Source organism: Euphorbia lathyris, chromosome 7 (assembly GCF_963576675.1).
Source record: "Euphorbia lathyris chromosome 7, ddEupLath1.1, whole genome shotgun sequence".
NCBI classification, from domain to species: Eukaryota; Viridiplantae; Streptophyta; class Magnoliopsida; order Malpighiales; family Euphorbiaceae; genus Euphorbia; species Euphorbia lathyris.
The window spans coordinates 9,968,376-9,988,541 of record NC_088916.1 but is presented as its reverse complement, the minus strand read 5'-3'; the positions used below and the strand labels follow the sequence as shown (position 1 = coordinate 9,988,541).

Here is a 20,166-nt window from a genome sequence, read left to right as displayed (position 1 = left end):
ACGTTGACAACTCATCAAAAAGACCTTTAAAACACTTCTTCTCATTTCTCTCTACTTCCGTAATTATATATAGTATAGATAATATGATATATATATATATATATATATATATATATATATATATATATATATATATATATATATATATATATATATATATTTAGCAGATATATATGATATTATTTGTTAGTAGTTTGAAATAAAGACAAAGACCAAATTTAACACTAAATTTTAAAAGAGGTGTAGATTTAGTTTAATATATAAAATTATATAAATTTAACTATAATGTTTCCAAATAAAATTAATTTTAGCATTATGTTATCAAAATTTTTTAAAAAGACTGATTTGACTATTATTTAACTGTCACATCAGATTTTCCAAACGTGTTTATCGATAAATTAAAACAGTTTCGTGATTTTTTGTTTGTTTTTGTGATTTTGTTAACAAAACACTAAATATCTTAGACATAATTGATATCTAAAATATCTAAAATGACAATTAACACTAATCAAACCAGTTTTTTCTAATATTACTTGGAAACATTACGGCTAAATTTGCAGCATTTTATACATTAGGACTATATATGCACTTCGCTTAAAATGTTCGGGAGTTAAATTTGACTATTATCCTTTTGAAAATTATGTTAAGTTTTTTTTTTTTTATTACTAGTCATTTAGTGATCATTTTTTGGATTAATGAAAGACTTGAATTTTCACAATAGTGTAATTTCTCACATAATAATGCTATATGGTAGAAGATATTGCACAAAATTGGTCGTGAGAAAAGATAAGCATAGAAGAAAATATTAGAAAGATAAGAAAATTCGGAATCAATAGCAAGGCTTTGAGAAGGATTGGTCCCATTAACCACGATTGGTGAATGAGACATAGAAGAAAATATTAGAAAGATAAGAAAATTCGGAATCAATAGCAAGGCTTTGAGGAGGATTGGTCCCATTAACCACGATTGGTGAATGAGACATAGCAATATTCAGTGACGATCGACATAAAACACACTATAGGGGATAAGATTCACCTGACATCAGATTGTGATCCCAAAAAACGTGAAATCACATCAATATAGAAACAATTAATGTGATCCCAAAAAACTATTAGGAACAATTTTTCTAATTTTCAGAGTTCAGTTTCAGTTTGTTTCTATGGTAGAAAATCTTGATAGGAAATCCATTTTGAGGCAGATGTTTACTTTAAATCTTCAAAATTTAAAAGGTGAATTAAGTAAAAAAAAAATACAACTTATAACTTAACAACTATTCATTAATCAAGTAGTATGTTAACTAAAAAACAATTAAAAAACAATGGTCCTGTTTGGGAATTAGCTGTTAGCTGATTACATTAGAGACCTGTTTGGTAAAAATTAACTGATTGGTACAAAAAGACGAATAAGGGCATTAATTTAGACGCAGGAGAAGAGAGAGTCTATCTATTAGGGTTAAAGAAGTCCATTAATTTTAATATTGCAAAACGCTAATTGAAAAAACTCTTTTTAAGAGCTTTTTCTAAATTAGCGTTTTCATTCCAAAACTCTCTCTCAAACCTCTCTCCACCAAACACTCCAATTAGCGGTTTCAGTGGTCAAACCTCTAAAGTTGGTCAAAACCGCTCTTTTTATCCCAAAACCCTCTTTACCACCAAAGAGGGCCAATGAAATATATTTGAGAATTCAAATATCATTGAGCAATGAGAAAGAAAGAGCACAAACATTTGAAAGTGCTACAGAGAAACACTTCATGCTTCTACAGAGAAACAAGTGCCATATGCTGCATTTTTAACTGCTGCCAGTTTATTCAGTGAAAATTACCCCTGCACACAAGCAGCAGAAACCTGAAACTACCTGGATATCACAACTAACAACACCAGAATAGATAGCATCAATGCAATGCAAGCTTACAGAGTTCGTTACCGATTATTCTAAATTCGGATGATAATTCTAAATTCGGAACGCAAATGAAAACTGGACACTTATGGTATAATATTGCCATGGACAGTTGAAAGTCTATGGATTTGGCAACCTGATGAACCTAAATTACTGAAAAAACAACAGTCTATTTTCATGACTAACATCTATTGCTACAGAACTTTCTATTCAGCTTGCGAATGTCAATCGCTGGCTGCTGATCCTGAGAAGAAGGCATAGAGTTTAACCTCTGTTCAGTAGAAACAAAGTTATCTGATGTTGCTGCAGAGTTGACGATTTTGAGTCTCTCTGTCTTCCACTTTTGTGCCAAACCTTCTGCAGTTTTAAGCTCCGAGAAATGCAAAGACGAATCCTTCAGACTTTCTTCCCAATTGCCCTGCTGAATTTAAGAACACCAACCCAGAGAGAATCAAGCTCTTGCTCTAACCAGAAGCTCATCAAAGGAGTTGAAAGATCAGCAACTTGAGAACAATGAAATATATTTGAGAATTCAAACATCATTTAGTTATCTATTCAATTTCAATCACTCCAAGAGCAATGAGAAAGAAAGAGCACAAACATTTGAAAGTGCTAACAATGATCACCGGTAAATATACAAAACAACATTCTGCATGTTTAACTGCTGCCAGTTTATTCAGTAAGATCTAATGCATAGTTATTAAAGGCGCATGGTGCACTAAGGCGATAGGGGTCCTAGAGCCTTGACACATGGCGCACGGCTATGGCGAGACAAGGCGCACTTAGAAAAACAAAAATTATAAAACTATAAAACTAATATAAAAATGCAATCAATCCTAAATCATGACAATATTAAGCATAAATAAGTTTTAAAATGCAAAATAAACCCCATGTTAGGAAACTAAAATTGAATACTAAACCGTAAGTTCTACTCCTCATCAAAACTCTCCAAATAAATCACTCATGTTGAATTTGAATTCCCTTGGCTGTGTTTCTGTTTGAATTCGTTTTCTGTGTTTTGTTCTACTAAACTTCTTCCTCTTATAATAAGAGTTTGTGGTTGCCACTTCTAATTAATTCAAATGTATAATCTTCTTTTTTTCTCATTTTGGACCCTTCAGAACACTTGACAGTCAAAAAAAAAACATAAAACTGCCCCTAACTCACCAAGGCACGCCTTAGTGCGCCTTTGGCAACTGCCCCTTGGCGCAAAACGGCGCACCAGGCATGGCGGTTGCGCCACGCCATGGGGTGTCATAGCATATGTCATACCGAAACAAGTTGACCATGGCATACAAAGCTGAAACCAAATCATTTCTGATCCAGGCACCCAGATAATTAACATCAAGCAAAATCAACAAATCCATCCGTCAATCAACAACACTTAATCAACATAAAAGAAAAAAAGGAAGCAGTTTATATTTGTCTAATTTGAGGCATGAAAATAATAAGCTCAAAGTCGAAAATCGAGATCAGGCAGACTATTACCATTCATGGACGATTATTGACGGTTCCACAGAAGTTGGTTGAGCATTTGTTTGTGCTTCATAGTCTTCGGAAAAAGCTCCTCCATGGAAGTTCACTGGTGATGAAAGTTGTGATTGCTGTTGCATTAGTGTAATCAGCCTGTCTACTGATGCGTTCAAGGCTGGAAGGTTGCTTCCATTTGGTAGTTTCCATCCCATTGGCTGCATAGAAATTAGAAAATTATACGTTTTATTACACAAGTTGGCTTTTTAAAATTGGAACTCAGTGGTTAAGATGTTCAAAATCATACAAACTGTTGAAGCCCTATAGTTTAGTGCTCAAGAAGCTAAAATGTCCTATAAATGGCAGGCCAAACTTGAAATAAACAATTAAGAAAATAAGTATAATAGTTATCTTTTTTTAGAGGTGGCATGCCACTAACCGATTACACGACACGAAATCAACACGCAATTTCAATCAATGATTGGGTTTAGCATAATAGGTAATGCGTCATTTTTTGAGTTGACACGGATATTTAAAATTATTGTGATATTCTCATTTGTTTTTATATGTCACTTTATTAATAAAGATAATAAAACTATAATTATTACATGCAAAAACGATTCAAACCGTTGTGTTAACATACTAATCTAAAAATGACTTGAAGTAAAGTCATTTAATATATATGACTAACAAAATTATATGTAACCTAAAAACATGACATGAAAACAAAACACGATTGTGACATAAAAGTTTTTGAGTTGGATTTGGATTTATTCTTTTCAAACACGAAATTGCCAGATCTAATCTTTTTAGTTCTAATCTTTTTGGTTCTTAATTGTTTCTTGCGGTAGCCAACTTCAACTACCAAATTGGGGATCTCATTCAAAGAACAATAATAAGAACTACTCCTGCTTCCTCTATCCTCTATTTTCGTACAACAAATTGAATTTCTACTCTACTGACAATTCAAAATACCATGATTTTTCACCAAAAAAAAAAAATTGCTAATTCATCATAAATAGAATCCTTAGTCCCCTTGCCTCTTTAATATCAGAGCTTTGTTCAGCCAGTAAAAGACCCCACGAATAAAAGGGGTGCACCGGAAGGGTCCGGGGAGGGGTTTGTGGTGGGTGTATTGGAGACAAACCTTCCCTCCTAAGACTCAGACTCGAACACGTGACACAACAACAACAACGTTTATAGCGCCAAGGTTCTAGAAAACCCCACGAATACCTGAAGTAAATACCATTATTTAAGAACTTCAAAATTCTTACAATTGACAATAATTACTAGAAATCTTCAGCTCAATTCAGAATCAAAACACAAAGTGCCAAAGAAAAACATAGAGGGATTCCTTCAACCTTTCTAATACACGCCTCCTCGTTAAGAAAGAGAAGGATTGCTTCAAAACCTTTCTGATACACGCCTCCTCGTTAAGAAGGAAAAGAAGGGTCAAACAGCAAAACTTCATCGCCGGGGTCTATCACTGTGGGAAAGCGAACAAGTAAAATAAAGTCACAAGTGAAGTAAATAACAGCGGCAAACTTAATTGCGAAATGAAAATTACCGGCAAATACAGCGGCTGGAAATCGATCAGTGTGAGGTTAATTTTGTATGAGTTCATGACTATCACGACTTAAGCTTGGTAGACGAATCAAAAAGTGGTCGACTTGCATCATGTCTTTAGCAAGGGAACACTGATGACATTTTCGCCGATGCACGGCGGCGGAGAAGGAGAAGGCAAACTGCACTTTCTTTCGATATAAACTTCAATTTATAGGTTAACCGTTTGTCTTTAGATTGCATCAGGTCTTGGTATCAAATAAGGAGAGAGTGACAGGTCACTTCTACGTGTCAAACTTAAAATTACATTGACTATAGTGTAAGTTAGGGTTGTAAATTAGTCGGTTCGTTCCTGAACGGTTAGGTGTTTTGCTCGATAAAAACTCGATCGTATTCGGCTTGATTTATAAACGAGTTAAGTTTAAACAAGCTGAAATTTGGTTTGAAAGTTTTTAGAAATTCAAGAATAATAACCAAATTTGACTCTAACGTTTTTAGGAAAGTATATATATTTAATCTTAACGTATGAAACGTCAGAAATTTAATTCTAATATTTCCAATCAATATCAATTTTTTTATACTCTATCAAAAATTTAAAACGACTGATTTGATTGTTATTTAATTATCATATTGAACCTTCTAAATATAATTTAAATCTAAGATATTTAGTGTGTTATTAACACAATTATAAAAAATCTGTTAAAATATTAACAACTAAGTCACTGTAATTTGAGAGCTGTCAATAATATCATTTCTCTTCTATAAACATGGTCACAATCACATTGTAATATTGGGTAGATTAGTGGCGGAGCCGGGAATTAAAACTTGGAGGGGCTAATTTCAGCTGTGTGATGGGATGTGCCTATAGTAGAACCGTAAACAATTGTGTGTGTGTTACGTAGGGGCAAGTGTTTCCCGTCGTATCAAGTAATAAATCCGGTTAAGACCGGGTATCGAATCCACGAGATTTATAACTACAAGTATTAAACTACACGGTTCTATACGTTATCTAAGCGGCGAATACTTTAGTTTGGTTTGGGTGACAACTACAAACTACTCCTAAACTATGGTGAGACAGATTTGTATAGTTCAACTCTAAGGAAGTGATACAAGTGACGATAAGTTACAATATATAATAAACAATAATTTAGAACATATACGAATGACAATTTACTCTTGTAAAGACTACGTGTAGACCGATCGACCCGTGAAGTGCTTAGAATACGTGGTTCCTCCTAAAGGCGTGTCTAATGCGTGGGATCAGAAACTAGGACCCGTAAGTTCCGCGGCTTGTCAATTCCTACGGTTTCCGGTTGTCTATTCCAGTAAGGCAACTCCTATATGATTCCCAAAAGGTTTCGGAGTTCGTATCCCCTACACAATAGTCAATTATGAATATCAAAACAAGTAGTAAATATCAACACCTATAGAGAAACTGAAATTCCAAATCATATATTATAAATGTGGAACGCATAAATGCGAAATACAACCAAGCGTAGTACATAGGAAGAATGCAAGCTAATTAGCAAGTAAAAAGGGAAGAAGAGGATGGAACGGAACCTCGACGGAGTAACAGAATAATGTACAAGCTCTCAAGGTGGTAGAGTTTTAGTATACACAATCTGAATGCCAAAATGAGTGCTAAAAACTCTTATTTATACACATCAAGCTCGTGGGTAAAATCGTAAATACACAAGTCTTTGGAAGAATTCACCCTAAATCTGTTGGTTTCACATGGCACGCTCCGTGGGTTTTGCATTTTCCTACTTCGTTGCAGATTTCACATTTGCGTAGACTGGACCCAAGGATATTGACCTAGCCACGCTCCGCGTGGTTGAGGTACTGGAACTCATCTCTGAATTATCACTCTTTAACGCTTCGCGTGTTTGAGGGCAAGCTCAGCGTGTTTGAGGTACTCGAACTTTGTCAACTGTTTCATACTTTGCACGCTCCGTGTACTTTGGGTTACGCTCCGCGTAGACTCTATTGACTTAGGATAAAGATCAGGTTGACTGCCATGAATTAGTGGGAACTGTGTAGTGACGTTGCACGCTCCGTGTAGCGCATTTTACGCTCTGCGTGGTGCAAGGCTGAAATTTGGCCATTTCTTCCTTTGTTCTTTGCGTCTCGTGTGTTTATCCCGAACCTGCAATATACGACTATAAACACTGAGATTACTTGATGCTTTATTTTTTCTGAAATTAATCAAAGAAAGGAGAAAATTATTAAAAACATAATTTTTATTATTATTTAATATTTATTGGAAGCACACTTATTTTTATAATTAAACTTAATTATTAGCTTAAAATAAACCATAAATTACGCTAAAAAGATAGGGACAAAACGTCCCTACCACCGTGCGATTGAGGGTAAATTTTTAAAATCCAGTCCGTTAGGGCTGGATAAAAAATTTAGCCTCCAACGCGTTAAAAATGTAAAAATATTATTATTTTTTTAGAAACTAACATTGAACTAATAGAAAATTAAATATGTTTACTCTTTTTTTAATGGTAAAGACATAATAAAAACGGGTTCAAAAGTGTTATCAAAACAAAGAGTCCATTTAAATTAATTAATAATGATAACATGTTTTTATAATTATTGAAAAATAAAGTTAAAGTTAAAATAGATAAAAACTTTCTAAAATAAAATGAGATTGAGGGGAGTTGAACCTAAGACGTGTCAAATAGGAGCATGCATCTTTAACCATCTCATCTACTTTTAAACATTAAAATAATACTATATAGAGTCAATATATACTAAATTTAGAAGGGGTTACTACGGACAAAACAACCAGTACTCAAGGGCAGAGCCGGTGGCCGGAGGGGCTCCGGCCCTCCCGAGCCCTGGGCTGGTTCCGCCCCTGGGGTAGATGCTATGCTTGCTTTGTTTTTGATAAAATAAGCCTTACTTTGTTTTTTACACCATTCGATTGACTTACTTTGTCAAAAACAAAGTAAGCATAGAAGACACATATAATATTATAGGTATCTTTATTTTTCATTAGAGTAATTTTAAGAAGGTTATAACGTTTTCATTAATTTTTTAAATTAATAATATAATCTTTAATTTAAAAGCGGACTAATGTAATAATTAATAGAGAAATGAAGACATTAGGGTTTTTTTTAAAAAATTAGGTACCCTTGTGCGGTGCAAACTTTAATGACCTTTTTCTAAGGTCGAGCCAGCATTAACGTTTTCGAGTTTTACAAAAAGGATGTAAAAACTGGTAAAACTATCAGCGAAAAACATGTATATAAATATACGAAGAATTATATATACTTATAAAAGTGAAGCTTTGTGAAAAGTACCAATTCCAACTTTTTTTCAATTTATTCCAATCGTACCCTTCTATTCCTTACTTTCCAATTTTGCCATCAACAATCCATTTTACACTCCTCCAATGTCTCTCGGCTTTTGTGACATCCACCTAACTGAGAGCAAAACGAAGAAAATGAACAAATTAGGCTTTCATTAGATAGTAGATGACCACAACCATTCATAAAAGGTCCAACTTCTACCGGTTCAATACGAGGATGCGACTACTATACTAGTCATATTGCACATTGATCAAGTTAAATATTGCCCTGGCAAACTTAATATAGCCAAGAAAGCAATGGAAGCAAAGAGAACCCTTACCAAATTGGTGGTGTTTTGGACAGTCTCCAAGTTTCCTTAATTCTAAGTAAGGGACTACTGTACTAGTCGTGTTTTATGTCGCTTACTGCCCGCTTTACTTCCATTGCTTCATTATGTTTACCGACATACCTAGCATGCTTGTTATGGATACAATTGAGCATATTGCAGAGGTTACAAGCAAACAGACTCATTTTTTTTAGTAGAAATTGCATTGCACTTTGAAAGTACCAACAAATAGACATTGCTTTTTCAATTTTTACAACACAAAAAGCACACAGATAGAGATAGAGAAGAAACGAGGCATACAACAAATAAGCAATGATGATTTGAAATTTTGAAATTGAACATCACTAAATCATATTCGTTTTCTAAAAACCATTTCTTGCTTCATTCATACACAAATCAACACCACCAAATAAATGTCTTTGATCATCTTTCCAAATTAACTTAAATACCAAATTAAGTTTGATATACAGAGACGAACACCATCCTACCTATCAACCTCTCCTCGACAGTTTACTTTCATTCTCAACAGTATATACCTTTTAATTTACAAGCTAATGTCAAAAGACATTTGCTATTCTGTGTTGCCCCTCAGTTTCAAACTGAATTTCTACTCTAATGACAATTCAAAATACTATGATTTTTCACAAAAATAGCTAATTCATCATAAATAGAATCCTTAGCACCTTCAATTTTCAAGTGCTGAACTCTCCACCATTAAAAGACCCCATGAATTTTTTTGAATTATAAGCCCAATCACGTGCCACATATACCAGAAGCAAATCCAGTTATTTAAGAACTTCAAAATTCTTACCATTGAAGGTGTAAAAATACCTCTAACGTTTTGGGCCAGGAGCAATTTTACCCCTAACGTCTAAAATGGTGCAATTGTACCCCTAACGTTGGAAGCCAAGAGCAATTTTACCCCTACCGTTAATAAATTGGGTCAATTTGAGAAACAATTCATCAAACTGTCTTCTCGGTCATGAATCTTGTTATCTACACTTCATACCTGTGTCATTTTATCAGTAACAAATCACAAACATTCGTTGGGATGTGAAAAAAATTAAAAAATATACTGTCTCTTTTTGTACGGATTAGACAAAAAAATTAAAAAATCCACCGAATTTATAAATATTAATCTTAAATTCTATTATTAAATTATAAAAAACATGAATTCCTTTTTTTTAGAATGAATTGTTATGCAATTGGTGCAGAGTAATGAATAAAAATATCTGTGTTTTATAATAGTGTCTGAAATTGACCCAATTTATCAACGTTAGGGATAAAATTGCTCTTGACTTCCAACGTTAGGGGTAAAATTGCTCCTGGTATTTTTACACCTTAACCCTAATTACTATAAATCTTCAGCTCAATTCAGAATCAAAATACGAAGTGACAAAGAAAAACTTACAAGGGTTTCCTTCAACCATTCTAACACAGGCCTGGTATGTTTCGTAAGAAGGGAAAGATGGATCAAACAGCAAAACTTCATCATTAAGAAATAACCAATCATAATCATCAAAGCTATAACAAGATTGAAGATTGAAATCCATACTTCCATTTTTATCCAACCAAAATGTAATGTTTTCAAGTATCAATTCTACAGATTTTCAGCGAAACGAGAAAATTTCACTAAATTCAAGCAAAATTTCAATTTCTGTTTGATTGCTGAGAAAAAGCTACATCAAGAAAATCAACATTCATTTTCTTAGCACCCAAACAAATACTCTGCAACTCAACCACCAAATAGATGACTAAACAAAGCATAATCACCATCTGCAACTCCCTCTCCATCTCCCATCCCTCCAAGATTCACGTGAACACCCAAATTATTCCCATTCCTGTGATTGTGATTCTGCTGCCCTTCCATCTTCTTTCCCCTCGGCTCCATAATGAAATCCCCACCCCCTCCAGCAGCCGGAGAAGGGGCTGGAGAGTTCAGTTCAGGCGCCCACGCCACAGGAGACATAACCGGTGAATCTACAAAATTATCAATCTTCCCCTCCTCCACACCAGATCCGAATTCCGAAACAAGAATACCTCCCAGTCCATGAACAGCAATAGAAGACCCAAGAAACAGATCCGGATTCAAGACCCGAACCCCATCCACCAAAACAGACTCTAAAACGGTCCCGTTTGCGACAACCACAGCAGACTTATCGATCAACAGACGGTTACGAGTAACTAGAGTATCGAGGTAGGGATTATTACCTCTGATGCTTCGTAACTGGGCCATGGAGAGGCGGTGTGGGACCACGTGGCGGAGGAGGTAATGGACATAGTCGGTGGCGGTGGAGGAGAGGTCGAGAGAGAACACCAGAAGGTCCGGAGGTGAGAAGAGGGTGAAACTCGAATTCCGAGAGAGCAGGAAGAGGCCGATATCGGATGTGCTGATAGCGTTGGGGAAAAGTGTGTAGCCTCGCGATCGGAGGGCGGACAAGGCGGCGTCCAGCTCCTGGACGGTGACGTTTGCGGAGGCAGTGGAAAGCAGAGTGAGGGAGAGTAAGAGAAAGAGAATCGGCGCCATTGATTTGGTGAAAGAATTGAAAATTCTGGTTTTGTTTTCTTGGGAGCGATTCAGTTAGTTTTGGCGGGAACAGTTATCAGTTTTCTTTCTTAAATGGGACTGGGAGAAACTGAGTAAGAAGTTCTCGTTATTATATAGTAGTAGACTTGTCCATTGCCCGTCAACCCGCCCGGCCCACTTAGGACCGTATCCTTTAGACAGGGCTCGGGCTTGGACTTGATCATAGACCCAGTCTGATTCATGTCTATTATAATCCACTTATTTTAAGATTCATAAAAATAGGACGAGCTGGTCCAGTCCATCTATTAATATTAATTACTAATTTATATATTTAATATTTAATTTTAATTATAAATTTTATTTTTTATAATTAAAAATTATGTACATATTTTTAGATGAGTTTATATAGGTTGAGTTTGGGATTTGATTTTTAAATCTGAGTTCAGCCCGATCCGAACCTGTTTAAATTAATGGTGGGTTTGATTGGACTGGACTTGGACTGAGCATTTTCACGTTAAAGCCTGATAAGTCCGACCGGAGCCCGGTCCAGCCCAACCCACAGACAAGTCTATATAGTAGTAGTGTGACTCATCAGTTGTTTAGCTTTCACAACCTAATAAATCGGATTTATAGTTAGATCGTGGGTCATTTGGTTCAGATAGATAACTTGGATTTATCGGATCAGATGATGTAATAAATAAATTCTATAGTGGTATAAGTATTCATACTATTAATTTAGGCAATAGAATTATTTAAATTCTATTTTTTTTTATATAGTTTGTCTGATTTCTCTGTTCGATGTTCGTCAAACACCATTTAGGTGAATTTTAGAGTCGCCACCTAGGATTAATATCTGGGAACATATAAATTAGATGATATAGAGACTAACAATATACCATTTCTTCATAGTTAGGTTCATGAATTTAACGGTTAAACAATTTGATTAATAAATACCTAGACTCGACTTCTGTTAAGATATCATTTATAATCTAATTCATTTTCAGTTTATAAATACCGAATAATAAATTACATTTCAAAATCGCACAAAAACATATACAACTAGTCTAGACCTATGACATAAAGCTATTAAACCTGCAAGACATATATATATATATATATATATATATATATATATATATATTGTTAAAGTAAAAATTACACGCTGGAAAGTTTGTTAGGGTGTTAGTGTGAAATTACTTTTAAGCCCTTCCTTATTTGTATATATATCACAGATAAACATCTTCTTAATTCAATGAGAAATCGATCTCTTTTTCTTCTATCATTTCTGTTCTAGTTTTCATGGTATCAGAGCAGGCTGAGATAAGCCTGGGAATTTACTGATCGATTTTCTCATCGGAATGCGTCCAAAGAAAACGCGAGCAAAATTATATTCTGAAGTTTTGCGTGATTCAGCATCGACTCCAGATCTAGAAGACTCCGACAACAACTCCGGTGATTCTTCTTCTTACCCCGACGATTCATCATACAACCGCGAGCGAAATTCTTCATCTAATTCTGTGAAGATGACTACAAATCAGCAGGTAACAAATGTTACTGATAATCCTAACATGATTTTAGTTTCTACTGTGTTAAATGGAACTAATTTCATCGCATGGAAGAGAACTATGATTTTAGCCCTAAGTGCCAAACGCAAGTTGAAATTTGTTCAGAAGGATACTAAACCTGAAAATGAAAACTCAGATGAGTATTTCAAATGGAAATGGGATGATGATCTAGTTTTTTCCTGGATTCGCAATTCTTTGACCAAAGAATTAGCAGATATTTTTCTGTTTGCAAAATCCTCTTTCTCTCTGTGGACAGAGATTGAACAGAGGTATGGGGAGAGTAATGGACCCCTGATCTATCAATTGAGGCGAGAAATCAGTAGTTTATCCCAAGGAAACATGAGTCTTGTTGAATATTTCAACAACATCAAGAGGAAATGGGATGAACTCGCTGAAATCAAGCTAATTCTAAGTTGTACTTGTGGAGAGGCGCGTAAACAGGCTCAAGATCAGTTGGATGAGGAGCAACTAATGCAATTTTTGTCTGGATTACACAATGATTTTGATAATGTTCGCGAGCAGATCTTGATTACAGAACCTCTTCCTTCTGTAAACAAAGCTTATTCAATATTGATGCGCATTGAGAGACAAAGAAGCATTGGCAGTGAAGTTAAGGAGGATTTTGTGAATGCTACTATGTCCAAGACTTCTAATTACAAGTCAGGAAGCAAAAATGGAGGCAAAAAGTCTGGTAACAATGGATCCAGGCACAATTCAGCTGGAGATGGCAATAAGGAGGATAAATTTTGCAAATATTGCAAGAAACCAGGGCATGAGAAAGAGGAATGCTTCAAATTGGTTGGCTATCCAGATTGGTACAAAGGAAAAAGGAGCACCAGTCACAAACAACAAGCTCACATGTCAAAAGAGAAGAGTTCCACTCCTTTGGAAGACAGTGACTCTGAAAGTGAGGAAGAATCTGTACAGGCTATAGTGCAACGAGAGGTTCAGAAAGCTTTGAAGCAAAAGGCCACAATTTCAGATGGAGGCAAGGGCCATGATGAATTTTCTGCCTTTGCAGGAATGAGTTCTGCAGGTAACAATTCTAAACTCATCAAGAACGCTTTTGAGTTTTTTTGGGTTATAGATTCAGGTGCAACCACTCATATGTGTTATGAAGATTGTCATATGCACAATGTAATTGCATTGTCAAAACAGCAAAGAAAGGTTTTCTTGCCCACAGGAGAATCGCAATTAATATCCAAACAAGGTGATATTAAGCTTGCACATCAGTTCACATTGAGGAATGTACTATTTGTACCAGGATTTCATTACAATTTGCTCTCCGTAGGGAAATTGTTACAGGACCAGAATATTAGCATTAGATTTTTTGCTAAATTCTGTGTTTTGCAGGACCAAGCATGTGAGAAGACAATTGCTGTAGGATTTTTGCAGCAGGGTCTATACTATCTTACAAGGAAATCCTTCAATAAAGCTGTTATAGATAAGTATAGTACTAGCACAAATGTAGTAGATTGTAGCTTGGTTGTTAAAGCACAGTCAGAAACTGATGTTCATATCTGGCATCAAAGGTTGGGACACTTGTCCAGTAGTAGTATGAAGTTTGTAACTGCCATACAAGGTTTAAATAAGGTGCAAGTTTCTGATTTTGAACATTGTGATGTTTGCCTGAGGAGCAAATCTGTTAGGCAACCCTTTTGTACTAGTTCATCAAAATCAATAAAGTTGTTTGAATTAGTTCATATTGATGTTTGGGGACCCTATAAACAAACTTCTGTGTCAGGAGACAGATTCATGCTAACCATTGTTGATGATTTTTCAAGAGCTTTATGGGTTGTACTTTTTAAAACCAAAGACCAGGTGCCACATTTGATTGAGAACTTCATCAAATTAGTGCATACTCAATTTGAAGCCAAAATCAAGATTCTCAGGTCTGATAATGGGACAGAGTTTACTAGTCATCAAACCCAATCTGTGCTTAAGAGAGTAGGGATCATTCATCAAAGGAGCTGTATAAACACTCCACAGCAGAATGGTACAGTTGAGAGAAGGCATAGGAGCTTGACTAATGTGGCTAGAGCTTTACTGAAGCAAGGAGGTCTTTCCACTAAGTTCTGGGGAGAAGCTTTGTTGCATGCTGCAACTTTAATCAATGTGTATCCAACAAAAGTTTTGAACTGGAAGACTCCATATGAAGTATTGTATGAGAAAGCACCTGATTATGGACACTTCAAAGTTTTTGGCTGCATTGCTTATGCTGTCAATACAGATAACAAGAAAGGGAAATTTGAAGATAGAGCTTCTAAATGCATCTATTTAGGAGGTTCAGCTGGATAAAAAGGATGGAAGTTGTACAATCTTACAACACATTCCCTTTGTATATCTAGAGATGTGCACTTCATTGAAACAGATTTTGTTTTTACTAATAAATCTCCTTCTTTAGTATCAGGTCCACAACAGGATAGCACAATTATTCCTCATTGTGTAGAAGATGATATGTTTAATGACTTGCAGTTTTCATCAGAGGACGTGCTTCAAGAAAATATAGAAGATTCTGAGGAAGTAGCTTCTCCAGATCCTGTGGAAGTAGTTTCTTCAGATCAAACTTTAAATAATGATTCAGCAAGTATTGACCAAGAAGAATTACAATCTCTTGAACATCCACAGGAGAATGTATTGAGAAGATCAACCAGAACCATTAAAGCTCCTTCCTGGACATCTGATTTTGTCACAAACGCAGTTTTTACAGACAAGCATGCTGCATTCTTGAGCAATATTGCAAAGATTCCTGAGCCAAGTTCTTATGCAGCAGCAAGCAAGGATCCAAACTGGGTTCAAGCTATGAAGTTGGAGATAGAAGCATTAGAGAAGAATGGGACATGGAGCATGACTAGTCTACCAAAGGGAAAGAAAGCAATTTCTTCTATGTGGGTGCTGAAAGTTAAGTACAAGCCAGATGGGAGTCTGGACAAATACAAAGCAAGGTTAGTAGCTAAAGGCTATAACCAAAGGTGGGGAATTGATTATCATGATAGTTTTTCCCCTGTTGCTAAGGTAGTTACTGTGAGATTGATAATTGCTTTAGCTGCTCATTTTCAATGGGAAATATTTCAGATTGATGTGAATAATGCATATTTGCATGGATACATAGAGGAAGAACTTTATATGCAGCCACCAGAGGGTTATAATGCCAAACCAGGAGAAGTTTGTAGATTGCATAAGTCCATTTATGGCCTGAAACAGGCTGGAAGGCAATGGAATAAGCAATTTACTAACACTTTACTTGGGTTGGGTTTTATCAAGTCTATTCATGATTATTGCATGTTCACTAAAAGAGTTAATGGAGAATTCATAGTCTTGGTGGTGTATGTGGATGATATTTTGTTGACAGGAACTTCTGTGATACTTATCTCAGAGGTAAAAGAAGCTTTAGATAAAGCTTTCACAATCAAGGATTTAGGAGTTGCAAAATATTTTTTGGGAGTTGAATTGAACAGATCAGAATCTGGTTTTATATTATCTCAAAGCAAATATATTAGAGATATGGTGACTGAGGCTGGTTTAAAAGATGCAGCTGAAGTTGCAAGTCCATTGCCTGCAGGAATTGAGTTAACTGCTGAAAGTCCTCTTATTGATAATTGCGATCAATATAGGAGAATGATTGGAAAATTGTTGTATCTTGGTTTCACAAGACCAGATATAAGTTATGCAACACAACAATTAAGTCAATTCCTTCAGAGTCCAACAAAGATACATTTGAATGCTGCAATTCATGTATTGAAATATTTGAAGGGCACTGTCAATATGGGATTGTTATATGCGAAGCAGTCAAATATGCATTTAAGAGCTTTTTGTCAGAATGATTTCAAAGAACAAGAATTGAAGTTATCAGGGTACAGTGATGCTGATTGGGCTAGGTGCAAGGAAACTAGAAGATCAGTTGGAGGGTATTGTGTATTTTTGGGGAATTCATTAATTTCCTGGAAAGCAAAAAAACAACCAACTGTTAGTAAGTCATCCGCTGAAGCTGAATACAGGTCCATGGCAGTTGCTTCATATGAGATTAAATGGATTACATATCTCTTGAGGGAATTGAAACTGAAGGTAGAAAAACCAATTCCATTGTTATGTGATAATGCTGGTGCTATACACATAGCAGAAAATCCTGTGTTTCATGAAAGGACAAAACACTTGGATATTGATTGTCACATTGTGAGGGAACATTTACAAAGTGGACTGTTATGTACTCCTTTTGTACACTCTGAAGATCAGTTGGCTGATGTGTTTACGAAGCCTTTATCATACAATCAAATGAAGCCTGTTATTTCGAAGATGGGCATTGTTAATCTGCCAGATGCTAATTCTAGCATACATAAGGAGATTAAGAAGTATTCTTCGTGAGGAGGGGGTGTTAAAGTAAAAATTACACGCTGGAAAGTTTGTTAGGGTGTTAGTGTAAAATTACTTTTAAGCCTTTCCTTATTTGTATATATATCACAGATAAACATCTTCTTAATTCAATGAGAAATCGATCTCTTTTTCTTCTATCATTTCTGTTCTAGTTTTCATATATATATATATATATATATATATATATGCGGGACGTTCGGATCCGTCTTTCAGATTTAATAACGACGTCGGACTCGAGAAATTAGGACTCATTCCAATCCTAATGTCTAATCACATTAGCATGCATTTCAACCCGTGAACTAAATCTATCTATCTATTCTAACAAATTTAATGTTTATTCTAGCAATACCCCTTAACATTTAATCACCTATTTACACCTATTGAAATGTAAATTTATCCAAAAATAGAAAATTATAGACTCAGCCCGAATGAAAATAGAAAAGGCAGAATTTTGTAGTTCTACAACAGTGGCCGATCGACCACCACTGTAGAATTACAAAATTCTGCTTTTTCTATAACTCAAAATACAATGAATCAAAACTAATTTAAATCAAATTGCACAATTAATGAAAGGCTTTTAAACCCTTTAGAGCGTTTTACCTTTAGTGTTATAATCCAAATTTGCGTGGAGGTAAACTCACGGACATATACGAACAGGAATGCAATTGAAACACGTGAACGGAATCCCAAACTAGTGGAATTAGACTCGAATCGGACTGGATTGATCTCAAATGATTTATTTAAGCCCTTTTCTTGCTTCCCAGAGGATTAGGATGTTGAATTTGGTGACTACCTGAAGAATCAGTCAAAGAAATCAAGGATTTCACTAACTTTCAAGTGTTTCTCTTTCTAGAAATCTCTCTCTAAAATCAATATTATCATCTCAATTGATGTTTGGATGATTTGGAGATGAATTGTGTGTGTTTTGGGATGATTTGGGTTAAAGAAGATAAAGATGAAGATGAAGATGAAGCTTTATGTCTCTTTCTCCTCTATTTCTCTGTAACTCTTCTAACCTTCGATAACTTCTTTTTCCTTCTTTCTTCTAAAATGGTTTCCCCCTTCCTAAATGACAATTTCTAACCTTTAAACCGGAATGTGAATAGTTTTTTACTATTATTTTGAGTTAATGGGCATGTTACAGTAGAAATTTAGAAACTACGTAACTTTCCGCCAGTGGCCGATCGGCCACCATATGGTTAGGCCCTAACCCCGGATGCAGCCCAGATCATTCCGTTTTTTTAAAATGACATTTGCAACCTCGGATTTCGACGATTTTTATACTGTTGGATTCATCTCGATGATACGAACATTTTATGTTTTAAGGTCCAAATCTAAAAATGACCAAATTAAAAGATACGGCCCTAACATCGTCTCGGGTTCCCGTTTAGAAAACTTCGAATGGTCATAACTCATTCGTTTGACCTTCAAATTGAGCTCGAAACATTACGCTAGAATTAGAATGGAAAATATAAGCTCTAAGATTGAGAGAAATGAGTTTGGATTCCGGTCTTTGATCACGTATGAAGCGATACGGGGTCCAGTTGTAACATACCGAGCACAAGCAACCTAATTTCAGCATTAGAGTTAGAAAAGTTCGTGTTAACAGGTATTCATATTTAAAAGTACCGATGAAGCAATTTCACCTGCGCTACTAACCTTCATCTTTCTTTCTAAAGGTTGAAGCACATTGATAGAATCTTTGATATGTATATACGTGTGAACTACTCTAGTGAAGTTATTGGCGTTAGATTCCACAAACAAACACAAAAAATTGCCAATGGTAATCGCAACCTTTTCAGACATAAACCCTGCAGGTAAATCACAAATCTTCATCCAGAACTCCACGTCTGTCAACACCACATCTTTCGGATTGAGATTCTCGTCGAGTCTCTTGGTTAGGAGCAGGTGTTGCTCGGATGTCCAAAGCCATGTTCGCGCTCCAAAGCCCTGTCCAAGTCCAGTCCAGTCTCTTGGTTCAGCTAGATAACTCAGATTTATCGAATCAGATGACGTAATAAATAAATTCTGTAGTGGTGTAAGTATTCATACTATTAATGTAGGCTATTAATATAATTATTTAAATTCTATTTTTTTATAATTTGTCTGATTTCTCTGCTCGATGCTCGTTAGACACCATTTAGGTGAATTTTAGAGTCGCCACCCAGGATTAATGTTTGGGAACATATCAATTAGATTACATAGAGACTAACAATATGTCATCTCTTCAGAGTTAGGTTCGTGAAGTTAACAATTAAACAATTTGATTAATAAATACCTAGACTCGACTTCTATTAAAATATCATTTATAATCTAATTCATTTTCAGTTATAATCATTCATCATACAAAAGCAATAAATAAATACCGAATAATAAATTACATTTCAAAATCACACAAAAACATATACAACTAGTCTAGCCCTATGAAATAAAGTTATTAAACCTGCAAGATATATATATGTCAGGTGCGGGACATTGGGACTCGTCTTTCAGATTTAATTACGACGCCGCACTCGAGAAACTAGGACTCATTCCAATCCTAATGTCTAATCACATTAGCATGTTTTTAGATCTGTGAACTAAATCTATCTTCTACCAAAATTTAATGTTTATTCCAGGAATACCCTTTAACCCCTAATTAATTTCATTTTACGTTTTTGAGCATTTAATCACCCATTTACACCTATCAGAATGTAAATTTATCGAAAATAGGAAATTACAGACTCAACCCGAATGAAAACCAAAAAGACAGATTTTTGTAATTCTACAGTAGTGGACGATCGACCACCACTGTAGAATTACAGAATTATGCTTTTTCTATAACTCAAAATGAATCAAACAAAACTAATTTAAATCAAATTGCATAGTTAATGGAAGGATGTTAAACCCTTCAAAGCGTTACCTTTGGCATTATAATCCGGATTTGTGTGGAGGTAGACTCGCGAACACAGACGATCAGGAATGCAATCGAAACACATGAACGGAATCCCAAACTAGTGGAATTAGACTCGAATAGGACTGGATTGATGTCAAATGATTGATTTAACCCATTTTCTTACTTCTTAGAAGGATTAGGATGCTGAATTGGGTGACTTCCTGAAGAATCAGTCAAAGAAATCAAGGATTTCA

At 35.3% G+C, this 20,166-nt stretch overlaps 2 protein-coding genes across 5 annotated transcripts; both read right to left on the bottom strand.

The window, feature by feature from the left end:
• Positions 1-1,839: 1,839 nt before the first annotated feature.
• Positions 1,840-5,135, bottom strand: LOC136235049 (uncharacterized). 4 transcript variants are annotated; one of them, XM_066024563.1, is made up of 5 exons: positions 4,934-5,135; positions 4,728-4,852; positions 4,407-4,599; positions 3,385-3,584; positions 1,840-2,317 (listed from the first exon to the last, which is right to left on the bottom strand). In XM_066024563.1, exons 2-5 carry the CDS (start codon positions 4,835-4,837, stop codon positions 2,293-2,295), a joined length of 528 nt encoding a protein of 175 aa, XP_065880635.1. In that variant the 5' UTR covers positions 4,838-4,852; positions 4,934-5,135; the 3' UTR covers positions 1,840-2,292. The 4 variants fall into 4 exon arrangements, 2 of the variants coding, with proteins under 2 accessions (XP_065880635.1, XP_065880636.1); XM_066024564.1 differs by having other exon boundaries at positions 1,840-2,314; XR_010691626.1 differs by lacking the exon at positions 4,407-4,599 and having other exon boundaries at positions 1,840-2,399.
• Positions 5,136-10,116: 4,981 nt separating this feature from the next.
• Positions 10,117-11,181, bottom strand: LOC136201077 (fasciclin-like arabinogalactan protein 19). Its single transcript, XM_065991639.1, has one exon. The coding sequence runs from the start codon at positions 11,099-11,101 to the stop codon at positions 10,310-10,312; it is 792 nt and encodes a 263-aa protein (XP_065847711.1). The 5' UTR covers positions 11,102-11,181; the 3' UTR covers positions 10,117-10,309.
• Positions 11,182-20,166: the final 8,985 nt, after the last annotated feature.